At 43.7% G+C, this 23,798-nt stretch overlaps 1 protein-coding gene across 2 annotated transcripts; it reads left to right on the top strand.

The window, feature by feature from the left end:
• The first annotated feature begins 3,807 nt into the window (after positions 1 to 3,807).
• pomgnt2 (protein O-linked mannose N-acetylglucosaminyltransferase 2 (beta 1,4-)) lies at positions 3,808 to 18,196 on the top strand. Of its 2 annotated transcripts, none has more exons than XM_056434538.1 (2): positions 3,808 to 3,996; positions 14,336 to 18,196. In XM_056434538.1, the coding sequence occupies exon 2, from the start codon at positions 14,421 to 14,423 to the stop codon at positions 16,212 to 16,214; it is 1,794 nt and encodes a 597-aa protein (XP_056290513.1). In that variant the 5' UTR covers positions 3,808 to 3,996; positions 14,336 to 14,420; the 3' UTR covers positions 16,215 to 18,196. The 2 variants fall into 2 exon arrangements, with proteins under 2 accessions (XP_056290513.1, XP_056290512.1); XM_056434537.1 differs by lacking the exon at positions 3,808 to 3,996 and adding an exon at positions 9,110 to 9,187.
• The last annotated feature ends 5,602 nt before the right edge of the window (positions 18,197 to 23,798 follow it).

Below are 23,798 nucleotides of genomic sequence, written 5' to 3'. Positions count from 1 at the left end.
GCAGCGACACCTAGTGGCGGACATGAATACCATGCATTCATCTACTTCCACACGTAATTCCAATGAAGCCATAAGGAGGATGTAGGCGCTTCCATACAGTCGTGCTGCATGATGCAATTAATGTGCAACACTACAAGCTAAACAATATTGTGTTTCATCCACCAGTCAATTTGGGGATATTTTGGCTTTTTGTTGCTTGCATTACATTTTTGATTATTCAGATTTACCCTGAATCCATCAAATGTCAGCACTGGCTAATGTCCCATTTGTTTATTTAAACAACATTTAACACAGCTAGTAAGAGAGAAAGAAAACGAATTGTCTTTTATATATATATATATAAATATTATTATATACATATATATATGTTTATTTATTTATTATTATATACATTATTATATTTATTATTATATGTATATATTATAATATTATAATATTATAATTATTATATATTATTTATATATATAATATATGTACATTATATATATATATATAAAACATATATATAATAATAAATATATATATATATATAATAAATTAATTAATATATATTTTGTATTTATATATATATTGTGTGTGTGTGGATATATATATATATATATATCCACACACACAAATATTAGATTAAAGTGCATACCCTACTCACCTGTAGTGTGTCTCTTTGACATCGTTATAAATGCTGAGCTACCTTATTAACATCATCTGGAGGTACTTTGGGTTTCAACCACCAGACAAGCATAATGTGAACTGAGCTGACAGTGAAATAGGCCATGCCTTAAATATGTATTTATATATTTTTTAAATGTATCTTTTTAATATAATATTTACTGACGATATGTCTACATATCTAATGTTTCGGTTATCCTAAGACCAGTTTGCTTCACAGAAGTTTATTTGATGGAAACAACTTGTAGTTTTGTTCTTGTATGTTGTTTTGTTGTGCTAAATGATCAGCTCAATATATATTGATCCTTCCATTCTGGGACTAATACTTTTCTCTGATGACTTATACTCACTAGATGGTCCCAGTTATTCACTTAAAGCTGTCGTCATGTCAGAGTGTAAGTATGACATCATGGGTTCTTCTTCAAATTCTAATTCCTGAGTTGATCCTGGTGAGCAAAACTCAAAAACAACAGTTTGTTAAATATTAAATTCCAAATCAGTTTATTTTGTAAAGCCCAGAATCACAAATTACAACCTCCCCTCAGAGGGCTTTACAATCCGTACACATACGACATCCCTGACCTTTGACCTCACATCGGATCAGGATGAACTTTGAGTTTTAGCACATTAGCTATTGTATTTGAGAGAGAGTTGTTTATGTCGACTTATATTTTTGGACTAAAACATGGGTGTAGTAGAAGGTGGAGTGATGATTGTTAATTATTCAAATATATGTTGATTGTGCTTCATAACTATTTGACAAACAATATCACTGTAAAATCAGACAAATTGATCTCATCATTAAATCTAGGAATATAACTCTTCGTATTAAGTTGTGTTAAGTTTCACATTGAATTTAATTCACTTATTGTATATAGCCCAATATCACAAATTACAAACTCCCCTCAGGGGGCTTTACAATCTGCACACATACGACATCCTTGACCTTTGACCTCACGAAATAGAAAAAAGGTAAGAATCCTTCAGGAGAGCAACAGAGGAGGATCCCTCTCCAGGATGGACAGAACAATAGATGTCATGTGACCAGATGAACAATAGATGTCATGTGACCAGATGAACAATAGATGTCATGTGACCAGATGAACAATAGATGTCATGTGACCAGATGATCAATAGATGTCATGTGACCAGATGAACAGTAGATGTCATGTGACCAGATGAACAATAGATGTCATGTGACCAGATGAACAATAGATGTCATGTGACCAGATGATCAATAGACGTCATGTGACCAGATGAACAATAGATGTCATGTGGCCAGATGAACAATAGATGTCATGTGACCAGATGAACAATAGATGTCATGTGACCAGATGAACAATAGATGTCATGTGACCAGATGATCAATAGATGTCATGAGACCAGATGAACAATAGATGTCATGTGACCAGAGATCACATGAACAGAGTTACAGAGTTACATAAACATTCAGTGAATATGACAGAAATGTATGAATAATTAGTAGAAGGCATGGCCCACGATGCCTGAAACAGAGGAGGTACCATACAGTTTACAATAAGACAACAACTGAACTTCACTGTCAACACTGTTGAACATCGACAATAGATTGATCTTCAACTTCTGGGTGTAAACTAAAATCTCCACTCGTACCCATTTCCTCTGCTCCGAAGGCTCTATACATCCGCGGTGGTGGAGACGGCCTTCTCAGCTGTACTGCTGCACACCTTCGACAGAAACTCCCAGAAATCTCCTCCCTGCGTCTATAATTATATCGTTATGTTTGCTTAGATTTTCCTTCTGCTCCAGCAGCAAAGTTAATCACCATCGCCACAAGGCCAAAATACTTTTCTCGTACAAAGCTGAATTCCTCATGCTTCCTTGGCTGACTTGTCCTCCTTGGCTTCCTATCCCAATGCACTCTTTCCCACAGTCTCCCTCAAGTTCATTCTCCCTCTCATTTACCACAACACGTGGGCCGGCTGTGGCTCAGTACAGTGGGTTGACCTTTGGCCACCAGGTCGGTGGTTTGACCTCTGGCTCCTCCCACTCCCGTGATGACGTTTCATTGAGCAAGACATCAGATATAATGTGGTTATTCTCACTAAAATGCAGAGGTCAATCTTCCTAAACTTCCATTTTCACCGTGGGCCACATCAGCATCATTGCTGCCTCTTAAAGGGCTGGTTACTGAAACGCTGTTTAAACTGCTCCCGAACTTATTGTTAAATAACTCTCTGCATTTGATTATTGTTCATTTGTGTGTAGAAATATTGTACATAAGAACATTTCTCTCATATTATAACGTAAGTCCATTTAATTTGAAACTTTCAAAACAAAAGCACAGGATATATTTTTTTTTAAACATCATCAGGGGCCACCTACAATGACGTGGCCTTGTGTTTGACACCTGTGTCATAGAGGTTTTAAAGGCATTTAAATGTATTATAAGTTACAGACATGTTGAAGACACTGCAGGTAGGTTACATTTGTATTAAATGTCCGATGGAATCTGAATATTTGAATATTAAAATTTAGCGTTATCTATTTTATTATTATTATTATTATTATCTTTATTTAAAAGGGACCATGTACGGTTAAAACATACATCTCACCATTTGATGTACTAGATTGTAGCTATACAGCTAATTTGCATATGTAGTCCCTTGACAGACCATAATAAACATAAAACAATCACAAAGATGAAAAAAAAACATAAACAATAACAAACAGTGCAGGATAAGACACTTTAATAAAAATAAAAAAAATTATTGAGGAGAAATGTACACATGCAAATAGATAGAGTAAAATAAACACCTAAAATGTACATTGTGGATGTTTCCCGTCCACTAGTCCGAATGAACTCACATTATGGAAGCATCGTAGCCTAAACATCTCTAAATTTACCAGAAGTGAAAAGCCTAAATGAAGGATCTTGCCCCTCGTCGCAGATCAATATGCACAGCGTGACACAACGACCAGTGGCGCATGACAATCACAGCGGCTTCCTGTGTTATCGCGAGATCTGAGCGCGTGATTTCCTGTCGGCGATAGGTGGGCGGAGACTGGACCCAGCCGAGTGGAGTCGGTAACCAGCTGCTCTGCCCGTCTCGCTCCCCCTGACTGCCCCGGGGCCAGCTTGTAAACAACGCCGGGAAGCGCACCGCCCGGGTCCCCGGAGAAGCGGTCGACGGGAACGAGCGCGCGCCGTTGTTTGGACGTCGGACTCCCGGTATCGGTGCCCGCGCCTCCGCTGGTCCGGTGCTCCTGCTCAGAGCCGCCGGTGCTGCAGAACGAGCTAGCCTCGGCGGCGGACTTCAGAGACACAAAGCAACCTCACTGGGACCGAAGGTAAGCGTCGGTGTCCCGGTGTCCCGGTGTCCCGGTTACCGGGGTGTCCTTAGAAGTCTTTAGTGCCATGCATATTATTCACTTAAACCAAATGACATACATGAATCTACGTCATCCAGAAATAAGCTGTATTCATAGTTCACATCTCTATGTTGAATGCATTATTTTCTAATTTCATATGTAGCACCTAATAGGGATGAGTATATATTCATATTTAATTAAATTATATGTAATTAAATGATGTGTACATTACACTTTTTATTAACCAAGTTTCTGTTTTACAATTATTATTATTATTTCAACAATGAAAAAAACATTGACAGCTTTGTAAGAATTATTTTTTTACATTTTGTTTTACAAAGTTTGGGAAAAAAGTAGACACACCTGTGGTTAACACCCTGACTCAGGTACATTATATAGTCATCTTAATATGTTCAAATATAATCTTTAAACAATGTCGTTTGGGTGATAATCTTAAATACATCTCGTTGTTTGTAGATGTTTTCGCAACAATATGAAATATTGAAAAATGATCAAAATCGGCTTTATTGAACATGTTTCTGAGCACATTCATGGAATTTGACTCAGTTTTTCATGTACACTCTTGTAAATACAAGGTATTTACCAAATTTGAAAACAACAGGACAAATATAAAAAAAGACATTGGAATAGCAACATGTAAACAATATAAAACAACCACAGTGACAATGAATGGGAATGTTAGTGCAGAAAGAAAGTGGTGAATATGGTGTAGTTTACGCACTGGTATCGGACCAGAACTCGATATCGGCCGAGACCCAAAGCCCAGATATAGGGATCCGTATTGGGTCTGAGGAAGTTGTGCCGGTGCCTCCCTTGCAGGATGGAACTATCTTGCAACGCCAAAGACGTCGATGGGATCATTTCACTTTCCCACGATCTAACCCCTTCCTCAATTTGATAATGTTGCAACTCCTACGTCGTCAATGTGGTTAAACTCCCAAACACAAATGGAGAAAAAGAAGAAGATTGTGTTTCAGCTGATGCACCCTAACCCTCGGTAATGGTGAAGGTTTAGGTGCCCATAGCGAAGAAGACCATCTCCCATTGTAACTGAACTGAGGGGCGTCTCTTGAGTTCTGCCCGTTGCAGCGTGACACCGATGCTGTGGAAATGTAGAAGAAAAAACACGATTCTGTTCCATCCCCTCCCAGACGAGATGCTGTGGAGCGTGTTGTCTTCTGCAGATGGATCTCTGACTCATGAGATCTACGGTTATAGAAAATCTCCAAAGGGGTCGCTGATCCCAAAATTGAAGTTGCCCCGCAGGCTGTTGCGTGTTGCATCTGTATTTTGCATATTTAGCTCTTCTTTTATTTTTAGCAAAACAAGACCCTTTCTCTTAATTCTGTAGAATGTTGACCGTGAGCTTCTCTTCAGTACCACAATCTGGTATTTTGGCACTCGTGTTGCGTTTTTTTCAGAAATTATGCAGCAAAAATAATTTCCAACGTTGTCTTTAAATAGTCGTTATTTGCCACTTTTCACCAAACTGAATACTCGTGTGTTTCCACGACTCCTCAGCAGCCGGATGCGCTCGCACACTTTGTTAGCACCTAGTTAGGAAGCATAATGCCTCGGGGCTAATTGACCTCTGCAGAGCTGCCCTCTGGGTATCTGCGGAGCTTTTTCCGCTGATGAAGGTCTTTTGATACGACCGTGGTTGAAGAGGCTGGGGAAGCAGCGGATGTTGTTAGGTTGTAATAGTTTATTTTGATAACATCTGCAGAGGTCTTATGTTTTAAATTAATACATATAGAAAGATATTATAATAGAAAATATTAGGGAGAATATTGATATTGTTATTAATGTATTATGAAGCATAGGGGTAATGTTTACTCTATGCAAATGTAAATGGCAAGAATTAATGTATGTTGCATGAGAGTGACTGTATGTTTGTATTATAGATTGACGAGGCCGGTTGAATTCCGTGAAGTGACTTACAATAATAATTTTATTGTGAAAGTGACTTTAATGCGGACAATAACAAGACAGGACTCTTATTGTGAAAATACTTGTTTAGCGACTTGACCGGAAGTGACGTTTTGACCGGGGCCAGTGAGATTGAGTATGAAACTCCGTGGATTAGAGAAGTCGGGTCTCTTCTACAGGTATCCTCGAGGCCGCAAGGCTGAGGGGGCGGAGGCGCCGGGAGCCGAGGAAGAGCGCCTTGAATGTTTGTTTTAAACTTCCTGCCATTAAATGTTGGTAACTTAATTCACGCGCGTCCGGAAGCCTGTTTTCCATCATCTGCGAAGTGCCCAGTTTCAGAACTACTTTACAATGTGCATGTACCGTATTTTTTGCACTATAGGGCGCACTTAAACGCCTTTAATTTTCTCAAAAAACGACAGTGCGCCTTATAATCCGAAGCGCCGTATATATGGATTAATTCTGGTTTTGTTTACTGACCTCTAAGCGATTTTGTGTGGTACAAGGCGCTCACGGCGCTAAGTCAAAATGTTTTAGTACGACTTTGGTAAACTACAAAGCCGCACCGCTTGCAGCATTACGGCTACCGTAGCCAGGAGCGTCATGAGTAATACATACTGTAGCGACCCTGGGTCAGGAACGCTACGAGACGTAGATGGCTTATAGGGTGTTTATTCAAGGAACATAGAACAAGCTACTGTTGGCCGTAGCCTACGCCAAAACGACCGCAAACCGCCGTGAAACCTCAAAACCAGCTTCACGTCTGCTCCGGGTCATAGCTCCGCTCCGAACCCGCGGAACACAACAACATCACTCGCTGTCCAATCAGACACGCCTCACAGCTACCAGCTCGTGAGACGTTCACTTACATCCGGACATAACATTTCCCTCAGTCCGTTACAATACTGTGCTTCACCATAATATTACAGTGTGTGTATAAGGATCCCAAAATACAACTGAATAAGGTTGGTAGTTATTGTGAATACGCTCATTAACGTTTGAATAATGTTGAGAATTATTGTGAACGCGTTTAATAAAGTTTGATCGACTGACTTATCTGACTTTTTTTTTTCCGCGTAATGCGCCTTATAGTCCGGTGCGCTTTATATATGAAAAAAGATCGAAAATAGACCATTCATTGACAGTGCGCCTTATAATCTAGTGCGCCCTATAGTGCAAAAAATACGGTACCTCAAATCTTCCGACAAATACATTGTTGGATTTTTTTGGCAGACTGACCCCAATATGGACCTCAAAGGGAAGCATCTACTAAGTGGTCATTCTGCTTCTACTTAAAAGTCTACAATACGATGATTTTATTTTGTTTTGCATGTGCGCTTCCACGTTTCTTTGTTTTATCTTTCTTTTCTCCGTTTTGGATGCGAGTGCTGTGGCGCGTCTCATCCTCAGCCTGGTTCCCAACGCTGCCGTCGGCTCACCGGAGGCCCGAGTCCCATCTCGTTTAAACTGGAAAAGAAGATTGCATGAAAACACAGAAACACCTTTTAAAGCATCATTTTATGGTTCTTCTTCTTATGAAATCTTAATTTAACCAGGTCAATCCCATTGAGATAAGAAATCTCTTTTTCAAGGATGACCTGAACAAGACCGGCAGCGACAAATGTAACGCATAGTGACAAACAAAAAACACAGAAGAAGACAAGTTAAAAGAAACTAAAATTTAAGAGACATAACCGAGTTAAGTTAAGAAACGTTCTGGGGGTGCGACAGCCACCGGTAACCAATGAAGGGAGGAGCGGACATTATAATGTGAGTGTTTGCCCGTCTGTCCAAACGCGTTTTGAGATGAGATGCGAAGTGAGAGAACGGGTATGAGACTTGTCTTTCTCCAGCCAGATTATGGCTGCCGGGCCATTGATTCTCCCCTGGTGCCACGCTGAGCTCCGAGCTGCCTGATCCGACCCGACAGGCCACGTTCGGTCCAGAAACACAGCACGAAAAACGCCTCACCGCAGTCTAGAGATCAGCAATCAAGCGGTGGAGGGAGGAAGGGGAAGAAGAAAAAAACATACGGCGCCGTCACCGTTTGAAAAAAAGAAATTTTTTCTTTTGTAGAGGCATGTCGGAGCGCTCCTTGGTGGTTTGAGAAATGGAAGAAATGGAACGGAAGCGGGGACGATTACCTGTGAGTTTTAAAGAGTGATTGAACACCAGGCCGCCACTCCTCCCTCCCACAGCCCCCCCCCCCCCTTCGCTTTCCAGGAGTCTCATTAAAATGCATTAGAGTCTCCAGTCTGCCCACCTTCCACCACATCACTGTTATTATTATCTCCAGAGCACACTGGATATGCTAACCAGCTCCATCGGGGAACAGCCGGAGCTTCAGAGCGCTGCGACAGCCGATGCTCGCAGAGAAAGACAGAACAGATTTTTGGTGATGCCAATAATGCGGAAGTTCCTCAAATGGCCACTGGAGGCTGGCCAGTATTATCCCCATGGAACCGCATATTAAAATGCCAAACCGTACAGCAGAAATAAAGATGATTTACAGCTTGGTTCGTGGTTTTGAGCTCATTTCTCTGTTCATCATAAATGGACATGGGGTGGAATCCATTTAAATGACATAAAGGCTCAAAGTTGTGCTTCATTTAGGGCGTTGCTGCTTTGGGTGAGAGAATGGCACCGTCTCAAGGTCGCTAGCCGCCACACGAAGGCCTCGGCTCCACCAGCGATCCGCCTCTTTGCCCAATTTTTAAAGAGTTAGGCATCAGGTGCCGGAGCCGCACACTTTGAGTGGCTTTTAGAGGCAACATCCATATTATATACAGTCGGTGGTTGCTGGGTCGCTTCTCACAATGCTCTGACCGCTTTGATCAACACCTATAAATAAATAAAAAACCCAAAAGGGTCATACAAGGTGAACCTCATTGCTGTATCCGAAAGCGTTAACATTGCTCTGCCAGTTAATACTGGTGTGGAAACTCTTCGTGGAGTTCATTGACAGACACGAGGCCATAGAGCATCGCCTAGCTTCATTGCGTATGGTTTGGAAAAACATCCGCAGGGTATTTAATGAGCAGAGTCACCATCACTGAGTTCTGCTGTGGGTTTGTGTGTTTGCCTCAAAGCAACGGCGCTCGGTCGGCTCCTGAGTTGAAGACACGGCCGTCGGGAGCAGATGTCTAATGAAGGGAATATATTCTTTCAGGATTGGCTCAATGAGGCGATTGTGTCGGCCTGTAACGCAGACCAACGAGAGGTAGGTTTGATTCAAAGGACAAGGTCATTGGCTTCATGGCTGACCTGTTTTTGCATTTTTCTCGAATCCTTTTTCCAAACCTCCAGCGTAAATCCATCTGTATGGGTTTCAGCAGTTTTACATTTCAGACCAAAAGGACCCGAATCGTTTTACTTCAGGGTTCCAGACGAATGCACGTTGGTGTTCAACTCGGACGCGATGTGTTTCTCCATCGCTGCATGGACATGGACGCCATTTCATGCAAAGTGTTCTACGCGTAGGCGGATTGCCTCCCAGGTTTATCGGGCAGAAGAAATCCAGCTGCAGAAATGTTGATTTACAAGAAAAATATGGTTGTGTGTGTTTTTTTCGAAGCTCGTTGTCTGTCCTCGGATCAACCGGTGTGTGTGTGTTTTTGTGTGAGTGCGCACGGCGTGCAGCACTGCTTCACAACTTTAGTTTGAGAATGTTTCAGAAAATTTGGGTAAAAACTAGCATTTTGTTAAATGTATTGCAATGCGTTACCCGTAAGAACAAAGTCCGATGCGGATGTCCCTCGGCTAACGGGGGCCCGCGTTGTTTCCGTTACCCGTAAGTACAAAGTCCGATGCGGATGTCCCTCGGCTAACGGGAGCCCGTGTTTCCGTTACCCGTAAGTACGAAGTCCGATGCGGATGTCCCTCGGCTAACGGGAGCCCGTGTTTCCGTTACCCGTAAGTACGAAGTCCGATGCGGATGTCCCTCGGCTAACGTGGGCTCACGTTGTTCCCGTTACCCGTAAGTACAAAGTCCGATGCGGATGTCCCTCGGCTAACGGGAGCCCGTGTTTCCGTTACCCGTAAGTACAAAAACCGATGCGGATGTACCTCGGCTAACGTGGGCTCACGTTGTTCCCGTTACCCGTAAGTACAAAGTCCGATGCGGATGTCCCTCGGCTAACGGGGGCCCGTGTTTCCGTTACCCGTAAGTACAAAGTCCGATGCGGATGTCCCTCGGCTAACGGGGGCCCGTGTTTCCGTTACCCGTAAGTACAAAGTCCGATTCGGATGCCCCTCGGGTAACGGGGCCCGTGTTCTTCCCGGCTAACGCAGCTGTTCTGGCTCCACATCACCGAGGATCTGACATGGTCAACAAACACAGACACTCTGGTGAGAAAGGCAAGGCAGCGCCTCTACCACCTCAGGCAGCTGAGGAAATTTAAAGTTTCCCAGAGGATCCTTCAGTCCTTCTACTCTGGAGCTGTAGAGAGCGTCCTGACAGGAAGCATCACAGCCTGGTTTGGCAACTGCTCCGCTCAGGACAGGAAGGCTCTGCAGAGAGTAGTGCGTTCGGCTGAGCGCACTATTGGAACTACACTCCCACCCTGCAGGACTTGTACACCAGGAGGTGCAGAACCAGAGCCGGCAGGATCATGAAGGATCCTCACCACCCCAACAACAGACTGTTTCAGCTGCTGCGGTCAGGCAGGCGCCTCCGTAGTCACGCTGCAAGAACAGAGAGACTGAGACGGAGTTTCTTTCCTCAGGCCATCAGGATTGTGAACTCCGACCTCACCAGGACCCCCACATAGACCCACACAACTGCCCCTCTTAGGCACACACACACACACACACACACACACTTACTGTAAATATTGTGTTGTTTTTTATTTGTAAATAGTGTGTACTTGTTGCCCTTGCACATTCCTGCTGAGCATTGCCACTTTCATTTCACTGCACACCCTGTGTGTGTATGTGACAAATAAAACATCTTGAATCTTGAATCCTGACTTGAGATACATCCTTTGGTGACTTTAGTGGTTTAACCATCGTCATTTAAAGCTCTATGACAGGTGAACCCTGCCTTCTCACAGCTCCGGTCTTCACCCCCAGACCGCCCCCGTCTCCTCGGCCCCTTTGGTCATATTTTATTTCACCGTTCACATGAAATCACTGAACTTTCCCCCGTCTGCACCAACTGTGTGTTTTCAATATTTACAGAAATGTGCCACATGATAGGCACACAGCAGCAACTGTAAAGCAAGTATTTGAATTGAAATACAATCAATTATTTCCTTATCATTTGAATTCTGTTTTTTGTGCGTGTGCAAATAACATCAAGATGATTATTTAAAAAAGTAATAATAAAAAGGATGATATTGAATTGTTATGACAGTTTTTGCTTGACTTCGGAATGGTTGACATTATATTTTATTACAGTTAATTAAAAAGTAAAATGAACTTTGTCTGTCAGGTCAGACTTTTTAATAAAAATCAGAAATAGTAATCAGCTAAGAATATTCTCATGTGTGCCTCTCTAAATATCAGGTTATTGATTTCAACCATATTGGTCTGCGGTAAAGTAAAGCATCATTTGAGGCATAAGGACGTTCTGCAGTTGTGTGAGTGGGAACACAGAAGACTGCTTCGTTCCGATGGAGAAGAGGCATCGACACAGAAGCGGTGGCTTACTCACAGCACACACACACACACACACACACACACACACACACTGAAATAGAATATGAATATGAGACCAATCCCCAGTGCTAGCGTTGCTCAGAGATGGATCTCATCTAACATTTGATTATATTTGGAACTGCTGTGACCTTTTTATCTTCCAGTGCCTCGGCGAGCTCGAGATCCACTCGTATTCAAGGTCACTTTAAATTGGCTCCACAAACAGCAGATTCAGGGACTCTCGCGTTTTAGGGTGGTTTAACGTTTTTGGATGTTTAAAATCCCGCAGACCAGAACCGGAGAACAGCCCTCTCCGTTTCGTAGTCTGGTCAACGTGCCGATGCAAATGAGTGACGTGGCGTTGGTGTTGGCGTGTGTGCCGCGGTGTCTCGCGGGGATTTGACATTTTCGAGGCTTTTCGGTTGTGCGGGGGCCCTTGTGTCCTCGTGCTGTCCACGTAACCTTGTGTCCTCGTTCTGCCTTTGTGTCCTCGTGCTGCTCTTGTGTCCTCGTGTCCTCGCTCTGCCCTCGTGTCCCTGTATCCTCGTGGACTAGAAGAAGCGTGCAGAAAGCCTTCCTCCCTGGCAGCCTCCTCTTCACACTTCATTTCACCTCTCGGCTGCCGAGTCAGCAGCGAGGCGACGCTGCAGCAGATATTCACACGCGGAGCCGCTAACATTTTGTCACGGGGAAACATCGCAGAGCTTTCTCAGGCTGTGGTTTCAAAGGAAGTGAAGAGCGGCTTCTTTATGACCTTCACGACGACAAAGAGGTCTCGGATGCAGAGTGCAGGGTTCGATAACCGTCATTATGTTTTCAACCTAAAGTAGACGATAGGTAGTAAGACTCGATATCTTTTAATGCGTGTTAAGATCGTGTCTTTTCAATCGACTGCATTATGAATTGTGCATATTGTGCTTTCGCTGCGTTTCATCACAAAAGAGTGACCCTGTTGCCAGCGACATATTGTGGGATGTCAGAAATAGCCCAGGGAGGCAGCAGCATGCAAGAAAGAAGAGAAGACGGAGCGGAAAGAGAAAAAGAAGGGGAGGAATCAAAGAAAAGGGACTATTGAGTGATTTATGGAATACTGCTCACCCGACAGCCAAACAGACGAACACAAGCGGATTGACGTCAGCCTGTTGTTCATGGCCGCCGTGAGAGTCTGTGTGTGTTCAGCTGAGTCCGGTCTGGATTCAGTTTGACCTGACGGAGGTCACTACCTGCTGCAGAGAGGGGGATGTGGTCACGTAGTGGATGTCATGCCAAAGTACAGACCTGAGGTCATCCCTTCCCTCCTCTCAGCTGCCCGTTGGCGTGTTTTGCATATTAAGAGTTTTTTCCTGATACCGATGAGAGGAAATGTGTCCGATCCAGCCTGAAACGCTGCAGCGTGCACCGATCTGATATCACGGCGCCGTATACACTACCCTTCAAAAGTTTGGGGTCACCCAGACAATTTGGTGTTTTCCATGAAAACTCACACTTTTATTTATCTAATAAATTGCTAAATGAATATAAAATATAGTCGAGACATTGACAAGGTTAGAAATAATGATTTTTATTGTAAATATTAATGTTGTTCTTCTTGTGGCTCAAAGGAAGGCCAGTTATATAGCTTCTCTCACCAGCTTAACTGTTTTCAGCTGCGCTCACATAAAAAGGGTTTCGAGGGTTTTCTACCCCTCCGTTAGTCTTCTAAGGCGATAACACAATGTACCACTAGAACACTGGAGATGTTCTCCCCGTTAATGCTACGCTAGGAACAACCAATCTGTGTTGAAGCCTTCAGGAGGAGAGCTAGTTAGCATTAGCTGTTAGCAGCCGAATGGCTAAATAAGGGAGCCTAGCTAACGTTAAAGGAGGTTTTGTTGAGTTATATAAGGGTAAAAATGAGTATTGGGCGAAGGTCATTTATAAATATATTATCATAAATGTTATCTTGTAAAATTGACAAGAAACTTGAATAAATATGATTGTTTGAAGGAAATGTTTTCACAGCAATATAAAAAAGATATTAGAGAGGGAATCATGACCTCTAACATTAAACTCACTGGCACGTGATCACTACTAAAAGTATTGGCCGATGCGAAGGTTCAGATGTCAGAATTGGTCATCAGGAGCGAGAATAAATAGTTATAATCGGATCGGAGAAAGGAAATGGTAAAGTAACTATATGCTGCAGTTTGGTTACGCTCGCCCTCAGACGGGTATTTAGCATGCCGCCTGCCTCGTGTTCGCAGGCAGCTGCTGGCCGTTAACCGTTACCGGTTTGATTGAGAGTCCCTCAATGACTCACTTGTTCCCTCAGTATGTAAATGAGTTGAGAGCAAATGCTCTTGTTCTTTTTTTCCCTGTGCCTCCTCGCAAGTGTAATTTGTCTTGACAGACCCAGGGAGGGTGACAGGGGATGCAAGGTTAGGAAAATGTCTCCTTTGTTCGCCAAGGTGAAAAACCGGCGCTCCCAACGGGAAGAGCTGAAAAAGCTGCTCTCTGCATTGCTTTGCAATGTGTGACAAGAGCACTTCTGCAATCTAGCTCGACTAATGACTTGTTAATTGTATTCGTGCTCTTTGCTGTCAACTGTTAGTCAGGTAATTACTTTTTTTTAGACGGAATTCATAATTAATTTGTCATTTCTTTTCTTGTCCTCGCCTACCCTGCTCTGTCTTCCCACTTCCTACCTGTGGTCGCCCTCTCTTCTGCCCCCTCTTTCTTTCCTTTTCCCAAGTCGGTGTCCGGCGGATGTCTCGTCGCCTCCCACTGAGGTCGGAGGCCAGCCGGAGACGGGAGGCGGGTCCGCGGCGAGGCCAGTGATGCGGGCTTCGGTGGCAGGCTGCAGGATGAGCGTGGGCGCGCTCCTCAACGGGCTGCTGGTCTCCGTGGTCGCCGCTCTGCTTTGGAAGTATTCCAAGCTGAGTGAGCACGCCGCCCTGCTGGAGGAAGAGCTGCACATGACGCAGCAGTCCCAGGAGGTGTCGCAGGCCCACATCGACTACCATGTCGCCCTGCAGGCCCTCCAGGAGCACGGCACCCGCATGGTCTGCACCGGCAAGATGCACACCGACCGCGTCTGCCGCTTCGACTACCTCTGCTACTGCTCCGAGGCGGAGGAGTTTGTGTTCTTCCACTCCAATTCCTCCGTCATGTTGCCAAACCTGGGGTCCAGGCGCTTCCAACCTGCCCTGTTGGACTTGTCGTCGGTCGAGGATCACAACACCCAGTACTTCAACTTTTTGGAGCTCCCGGCTGCCGCTTTAAAGTTTATGCCTAAACCCGTGTTCGTACCAGATGTGTCTCTCATCCTGAACCGGTTTAATCCAGACAACCTAATGCACGTGTTCCACGATGACCTGATCCCAGCCTTCTACACCATGAAGCAGTATTCGGACTTGGATGATGAGGCGCGTTTGGTTTTCATGGAGGGCTGGGGCGAAGGCCCACACTTTGACCTCTACCGACTTCTCAGCAGCAAGCAGCCGCTGCTCAAGGAGCAGCTGAGGAACTTTGGCAAGCTCATGTGTTTCACTAAATCATACGTCGGCCTCTCCAAGATGACCACCTGGTACCAGTACGGTTTTGTTCAACCACAGGGGCCCAAAGCCAACATGCTGGTTTCGGGAAATGAGATCCGACAGTTCGCCAGGGCTCTGATGGAGAAAATGAACGTCACAAGGGTGGAGGAGGTGTACAAAGATGGAGGCAGTGCTGAACACGAGAAGGACGATTACGTTGTGGTGTTCAGTCGCTCCGAGACGAGGCTGATACTCAATGAAGCCGAGCTCATCATGGCACTGGCCCAGGAGTTCCAGATGAGAGTGGTCACGGTGTCCCTTGAGGAGCAGTCCTTCCCCAGTATCGTCCAGGTGATCAGCGGTGCGTCCGTGTTGGTCAGTATGCATGGTGCTCAGCTCATCACCTCACTCTTCCTCCCCAGAGGAGCTGCTGTGGTGGAGCTGTTCCCCTTTGCCGTGAACCCAGAGCAGTACACCCCGTATAAAACCCTTGCCACCCTTCCAGGCATGGACCTTCACTATATCTCCTGGAGGAACACTCGGGAGGAGAACACCATCACTCACCCTGACAGAGCCTGGGAGCAAGGGGGCATCGCTCACTTGGAGAAGGAGGAGCAAGAGCGTATACTGGCGAGCAAAGATGTCCCCAGGCACCTGTGCTGTCGCAACCCGGAGTGGCTCTTCCGGATCTACCAGGACACTTTGGTGGACATCCCTTCCTTCCTGGAAACCCTGAAAGAGGGCATGAAGACAAAGCCCAGCGTGAAGAAGTCAAAGCCAGCCAGCACAGTCCACCCGGGCCGGGTCCGAGAACCCCAGTGTCAGACCTCGGTACAAACCACCAACGAGGCCAAACTCACAGTCTCCTGGCAGATCCCGTGGAATCTGAAGTACTTGAAGGTGCGAGAGGTGAAGTACGAGGTGTGGATCCAGGAGCAGGGAGAGAACACCTACATGCCTTATATCCTCCCCCAGCAGAACTACACCTTTTCAGAGAACATTAAGCCCTTCACCACCTACCTCGTGTGGGTCAGGTGCATCTTCAACAAGAACCTCCTGGGACCCTTTGCGGACGTGCTTACGTGCAGGACCTAGTGCAAAGACCATGCCAGTTTGTTGCGGTGCAGTTTTACAAAAGGAGTGGACTCGTGCTTTTCCACACAATCAAATTGGAACGAGTGGAGTGTTTGATTCCAGTTTGTTGGGGTTGTACAAACGGGATCTGGCATACCGATAGAATCCTCGAGCAGACTGCCGAGCTCTGGCACAGTCGTGTTCCTTGGCCAAACAGATGGACCCTAAAAGACTTGAACCACAGGGTCCGAACTTAACGGCAACAACCCGTAGTGAATGGAAAGTATATTGTACCCGAGAAAGTTCTAAATCATGTCTCTACCGGAAAAACGCATCAGCAGATTTATTTATGTGCAAATGTTATATGACATGTTTTTTAGTATTAGTCAAAACACTGGTTCTTTACCTTTTACAGTATGCAATATAGCTTTTCTAATGGAGGGCAAGAAAGACTTTAGATGTGTGTGGTACCCCGTGTGGCGGAACTTACCTCGCAGTTTAATTACAAACACCGTTATTTGCAGCACCTAGCCAAAACCAAAGCAACATTTTTTTTCCATCATTCATGCCAATATTACTTTCTCATGTTCGAGATATAGTTCTTACTTCTAATAATTGCTCAGATTTATACAGTTTTAAAACTCGTCTCGAAAGACATCGTGAAGGACGAGTGTCAAGCGAGAGTTCTCAATCGTGCCGCTAGTCAACGTTTTTGACCGGTCATTTCATTATTATTTTTTTTTTTTGAATAGTGCTGTCTTTAAATGTTTCCTCAAATATCATGAATATAACAACACACACGTGTTTGTTGCCCATCCACAAATTATGAACAGCCGTTTTACTGCATGTATGAATGATTTTTCACTAATTGGCACTCACTACAACTATAATAATTATACTTTCTGTGGATAGTGAATCCATTACGCCAATTAAAGTATTACATTAATTAAAGTAGCAGCAGTATGCCGCTGGACAGTCGGGTTACACGGCAGTTTCATGAAGATAACGCGGTATGTTGCTGCCGAGGATTCCACTGCCTCAAAGGTTTTTGTAGCTGTCAAGAAGAATGTTGAACTTTAGATTGAAACCACAGACATCCAGAGGTGTCTGTTGAAGGTGTCTGTTTTTTCTACCATGTTTCTACTGAAGTGCTGCTTGCAAAAATGTGATGATTTTTTTTAGACACTTGCATTGGAGGTGTTAGTTTGTGGTAGTTGAGCTGTAGCAAGAGACACTGCCAACAACATATCGTGTGATATTGTGCCATTGTTCCGGAATGTTGTGTACATTTTCCAACGTGTTCTCACTCCCAACTCTGCAAATATGGCAGTATCGAGTATTGAAGTGGAGAGGTGGGGTGTCCAGCTTTCAATGCCCCACAGGATTTTGTGGGTGCACCTTGAAATGTGTTTCAACTGGCACTTCCTGGATACCCAGTGTGTTTAAGGCACTTCCTGGATACCCAGTGTGTTTAAAGCACTTCCTGGGTACCCAGTGTGTTTAAGGCACTTCCTGGGTACCCAGTGTGTTTAAACTGACACTTCCTGGGCATTAAAAACTTTGTTACAGTGATCCTGACCAAGGTTCAGTGGTTGACGAGTTGGGAGTGAGAACTTGTTGCCTTGAACCAATCCTCCGAACATCACAATCCCCTCTTTGTAAAGTGTGCCTGCCATTATGAAGATCATTTACTTGACATTGATCCTTTTTCTCAGTTTTCCACTTCCCTCTTATCTTTTATTTTGAAGTTCTCAAATGCAGTTCTGTTTGCCAATGCATGTTTTAAGAGATTATGTTCAGCCATTGTTGTGATGGTTTAGACATGTATGGGTTTGTATTGTTAGTTAGATTTGTGTGGCCCGGTCCCACCTCAGTGGAGACCTCGTTCTGTATGTGCTAAGTGAAATGACAGAGTACAACTCTCTGTTTTCTACATTAGCAAATAGTTGGAGTTTCTTTTTCAGTAACTGTGATTGAATAAAGAAGCTCATTTTCTGACAGTACCTGTTTTGTAACTGTTTAGAACAGCAAGGCCTGGTCCAATACTACCTTAAAAGCTCACAAATGAACATGTATAGAGAGGCTAAGTCCCTCCCCTTTCAGCGTCCCCCATGAGACCTTATTTTAGGAAATATATTTCAGATAGTCAACAGCCAAAGACATATATTCAATTCAGTTTATTTTGTAAAACAAACGCGTGAACCAGTTTTTCTGCATCGCTTTGAGACAAAATGTGGCTGATTTTTTAAAATGTTATAAGTAATCTTAGTTGCAGGTCATCCATGTTTTTATGTCTTTAAGACGTGCTTGACGTTTAGCGAGCTCGATAGATATAGTTGAGTATCATCTGCATAACAATGAAAGTTTATGGAGTGTTTCCTGATAATATTGCCCAAAGGAAGCATGTATAAGGTAAATAAAAGTGGTGCAAGCACAGAACCTTGTGGAACTCCGTGACTAACGTTGGTGGTTATCGAGGCGTCATCGTCTACAAATACAAACTGAGATCGATCTGATAAATAGGATTTAAACCAACTAAGTGCCGTGCCTGAAACGCCAATCGACTGATCCAGTCTCTGGAACAGGATGTCATGGTCAATGGTGTCGAATGCAGCACTAAGGTCTAACAAGACCAGTACAGAGATGAGTCCTTTATCAGGACTAAGGTCTAACAAGACCAGTACAGAGATGAGTCCTTTACCAGCACTAAGGTCTAACAAGACCAGGACAGAGAGGAGTCCTTTACCAGCACTAAGGTCTAACAAGACCAGGACAGAGAGGAGTCCTTTATCAGGACTAAGGTCTAACAAGACCAGTACAGAGATGAGTCCTTTATCAGCACTAAGGTCTAACAAAACCAGGACAGAGAGGAGTCCTTTACCAGCACTAAGGTCTAACAAGACCAGGACAGAGAGGAGTCCTTTATCAGCACTAAGGTCTAACAAGACCAGTACAGAGATGAGTCCTCTATCAGCACTAAGGTCTAACGAGACCAGTACAGAGATGAGTCCTTTATCAGGACTAAGGTCTAACAAGACCAGTATAGAGATGAGTCCTTTATCAGGACTAAGGTCAAACAAGACCAGTACAGAGATGAGTCCTTTACCAGCACTAAGGTCTAACAAGACCAGTACAGAGATGAGTCCTTTACCAGCACTAAGGTCTAACAAGACCAGTACAGAGATGAGTCCTTTACCACTGATCGGGATGTAAAGTATGAGGAACCTGATATAAATTATGCATTATCATTTAGTCAACGAGCACATTTGGAGCGGCTGTAGCTCAGTGGGGTAAGGGGGTCGTCCTGCAACCCCAAGGTTGTCGGTTCGATCCCGGCTCTCCCCATTAGTTGCAAGTCGAAGTGTCCTTGAGCAAGGCACTGAACCCCCAGTTGCTTCCTGGGCACATCACTGAAGCCCACTGCTCCTTAATAACTAAGGATGGGTTAAATGCAGAGAACTAATTTCCCCTTGGGGATTAATAAAGTATATATCCTATCATTTCCCAGAAGTCATTGCAGCAGCACCGCCAGCCCTCGTCTCTCCAGGGGGATCGGCCCCCCGGTCAGAGCTGGGACTCGGGCTCGCTCCTCTCCTCAGTTCCCATGATGCTCTCTGCTCTCAGGGCTATTTTCCGCCAGTTTAACCTCAGAGGCACAATGGCGTCCGTCAGGTGCAGACGGACAACGCCGGGCTAAGTGAGGGGGAGGGGCGGCCCGCGGCGGCGCCTGGGCGACGGGCCGCTGTGTAATAGAGTGTGTGTGTGACGAGGGTCATAAAACACACACATCGCACGTGGAGGCTAAGAGGTTGAATCGATCTCATCTGACACCTATAATAACGGCGCGTTTCCACGAGCCGAGAACATAAAGCGTTCCTCTTTCCTTTGCGGGCGTCGCATATCTGAAGGAGGAGATTCATCGTGATGACATGAAGCCACCGCCGGTGTTTTATTAGCTCCGGTATTAACGCGTTAGCTGAATTATTTGACGTTTTTCCGACATTGTACTTCACGGAAAACTAACAGCAGCAACTTTAAAGCAAGTATTTTAACAGAAATACAATCATTTATTCCTTTATCATTTGAATTCTGTTTTTTGTGTGTGCAAATAACCTCAAGATGACAGGTTGCTTTTCTTTTTGTTGTTTTTCTTTTGTTTTTTTGGGGTTATGTATGTATGTGTGTATATATATGAATATATATATACATATATATATATATGTGTGTATATATATATATATATATACACACATACAGGACTGTCAGAAAATTAGAATATTGTGATAAAGTTCTTTATTTTCTGTAATGCAATTAAAAAAACAAAAATGTCATACATTCTGGATTCATTACAAATCAACTGAAATATTGCAAGCCTTTTATTCTTTTAATATTGCTGATTATGGCTTACAGCTTAAGAAAACTCTAAAATCCTATCTCATAAAATTAGAATATTTCCTCAGACCAAGTAAAAAAAAAGATTTATAACAGCAAAACAAAATCAAACATTTGAAAATGTCCATTAATGCACTCAGTACTTGGTTGGGAATCCTTTTGCACGGATTACTGCATCAATGCGGCGTGGCATGGAGGCAATCAGCCTGTGGCATTGCTGAGGGTTTATGGATGCCCAGGATGCTTCAATAGCGGCCTTTAGCTCATTTGCATTGTTGGGTCTGGTGTCTTTCAGCTTCTTCTTCATAATAGCCCACAAATTCTCTATGGGGTTCAGGTCAGGGGAATTGGCAGGCCAATCGAGGACAGTAATGCCATGGTCAGTACACCAGTTACTGGTGGTTTTGGCACTGTGGGCAGGTGCCAGATCATGCTGGAAAATGAAATCCTCATCTCCATAGAGCTTTTCAGCAGACGGAAGCATGTAGTGCTCTAAAATCTCTTGGTACACAGCTGCATTTACTCTGGACTTGATGAAACACAGTGGACCAACACCAGCAGCTGACATGGCTCCCCAAACCATCACTGACTGTGGGAACTTCACACTGGATTTCAAGCAACTTGGATTTTGCGCCTCTCTTTTTGTGTCTTACCCTCCTGATGGAGGGTGTCAATGATGGTCCTCTGGACAGCAGTTAGATCAGCAGTCTTCCCCATACTTGTGATTTAGTTTACTGAACCAAGCTGAGTGTTTTTCAAGGCTCAGGAAACCCTTGCAGGTGTTTCGAGTTAATTAGACGATTCAAGTGATTTGTTTAATACCCTACTAGTATACTTTTTCATGATATTCTAATATTTAGAGATAGGATATTTGAGTTTTCTTAAGCTGTAAGCCATAATCAGCAATATTAAAAGAATAAAAGGCTTGCAATATTTCAGTTGATTTGTAATGAATCCAGAATGCATGACATTTTTGTTTTTTTAATTGCATTACAGAAAATAAAGAACTTTATCACAATATTCTAATTTTCTGAGACAGTCCTGTATATATGTTTATGTTTATGTCTGACATTTTTGTAATTTTTTATGTTTATATGTCTAAACAAATAACAAATTTAAGTGACAAGAAAAAGAGATGATAAAAACAAAAAGGAATGATAAAAAGGATGATATTATATAGTTTTTACAGTTTTCGCTTGACTTTGGGATGGTTGATTATATTTTATTACAGTTTATTAAAAAGTAAAATGAACTTTGTCTGTCAGGTCAGACATTTTTATAAAAAAATCAGATGAGAATATTCTAATATTCTAACTCTAAATATCAGGTTATTGATTTCCACCGTATTGCTCTAACAGACATAACATTACAGAGATAATACACACTGCATATGTTCTGGAGCACACCGCGGGGAACAGTTATGATCCAACCACATGGATCATATTTTAAGATGTAACAGTGAGTAGTTTAATCCCCCGAGGGTCTCGCTCAAATATTTCTTTCTTGCTTATTTTCTTTCAATATCTGAGCGTTTTCTGATCAACTATATCAAATCTCTTTTCATCTGGTTTCATTGGAGACATCTGACCCCGCGGGCGGACAACGAATAAACAGAAACATTGCGTGCTCATAGCTTCTGCTTTTAATTTAAAAGTCGGGTGATGAGTGTTACACTAAAGACCTCCCCCCCCCCACACACACACACACACACACACACCGGTGCCCTGTGGAACCTTTCCTTCCCATGACGCCGCTCCACCTGCTCCACCCGATGCTGAGAGACGCAGACATGAGACATGTTTTTTGTTGTTGTCTTTTATTGTTTTTTTTATACAGCAGAAAAAACCCCAAGTTATATTGCTACACATTCATTATTTACACAATTGTATTTATAATATATACAGAAAGAAAGGAACACATCAAAATATATAAGCGAGTGCTTTCATCCAACACTCTACCCCTGTGGCAAAGAGGAATAAACAAATACAAATAAACATCGGGCCTCGAGAAAAAGGACCAAACGGGTCAACAATCCCTTCCTTTTCAACTGAAAAGCATCTCTGATGCTAAGAAATAGCAAACAAATAGAAGAATACTAAATATGTACCAATGTAAATGTAATTTACTTCTTTAATTGTTTCGTTGAGTCTAACGCCGTAGAGTAGACCATCCATAAGAAGGGGGCGGAGTCATGCCGATGCAGTTTTTTTGTCCGTTGACCTTTCCCCAGCAGCAGCTCCCGTGTTGACCTCTGGATGACCCCGCCCCCTCTCTCTTTAAGCCACCTGCACCGGCGAGGCCGACCGTGCTTCTCGGGGAGCTTTCTGTCGGATTATTCCAGACAGTTTCGTATTCTGACGACATCGCCGCACCCATTTTTCTTTTATTCCTCCAAACAGAGAGCTCGGACTCGCGGCTTTCTCTGGAGATGCAACGTTGTGAGGTTAAATCTGTCTGTGTTTGAAGTCAGAGCCTCATTGACTCTTCATCTCTCCTCTTCATCTCATCGACACACACACACTGTGCTTTGAACTGGGACTAAAGCTTCCTCTGAGTCGCTCTTTGATCCGTGTTAAAAGGTTACGGTGACTTCGGGGGATGAGGAGTGTGTGAAGTTCACGATGGTTTAATCAAAGTTTCCAACTGAGGGCTAAAACACTTTTACGACTACCTGATATAAACTAAGAACTCCCACTCCAATGTTAAGTTACAGGAGAGCTCCTCCACAGATCATGACTGCAAGGGCGTTCTAGGATACACTAAGCTCCTCTCTCCTCTCCTCTCTCCTTATGGACGTTTAGGATACACTGAGCTCCTATCTCCTCTCCTCTCTCCTTATGGACGTTTAGGATACACTGAGTTCCTCTCTCCTTATGGACGTTTAGGATACACTGAGCGCCTATCTCCTCTCCTCTCTCCTTATGGACGTTTAGGATACACTGAGCTCCTCTCTCCTCTCCTCTCTCCTTATGGACGTTTAGGATACACTGAGCGCCTATCTCCTCTCCTCTCTCCTTATGGACGTTTAGGATACACTGAGCTCCTCTCTCCTCTCCTCTCTCCTTATGGACGTTTAGGATACACTGAGCTCCTATCTCCTCTCCTCTCTCCTTATGGACGTTTAGGATACACTGAGCTCCTCTCCTCTCTCCTTATGGACGTTTAGGATACACTGAGCTCCTCTCCTCTCCTCTCTCCTTATGGACGTTTAGG

Source organism: Pseudoliparis swirei, chromosome 16 (assembly GCF_029220125.1).
Source record: "Pseudoliparis swirei isolate HS2019 ecotype Mariana Trench chromosome 16, NWPU_hadal_v1, whole genome shotgun sequence".
NCBI classification, from domain to species: domain Eukaryota; kingdom Metazoa; phylum Chordata; class Actinopteri; order Perciformes; family Liparidae; genus Pseudoliparis; species Pseudoliparis swirei.
This window is presented reverse-complemented; position numbering and strand designations above follow the sequence as displayed.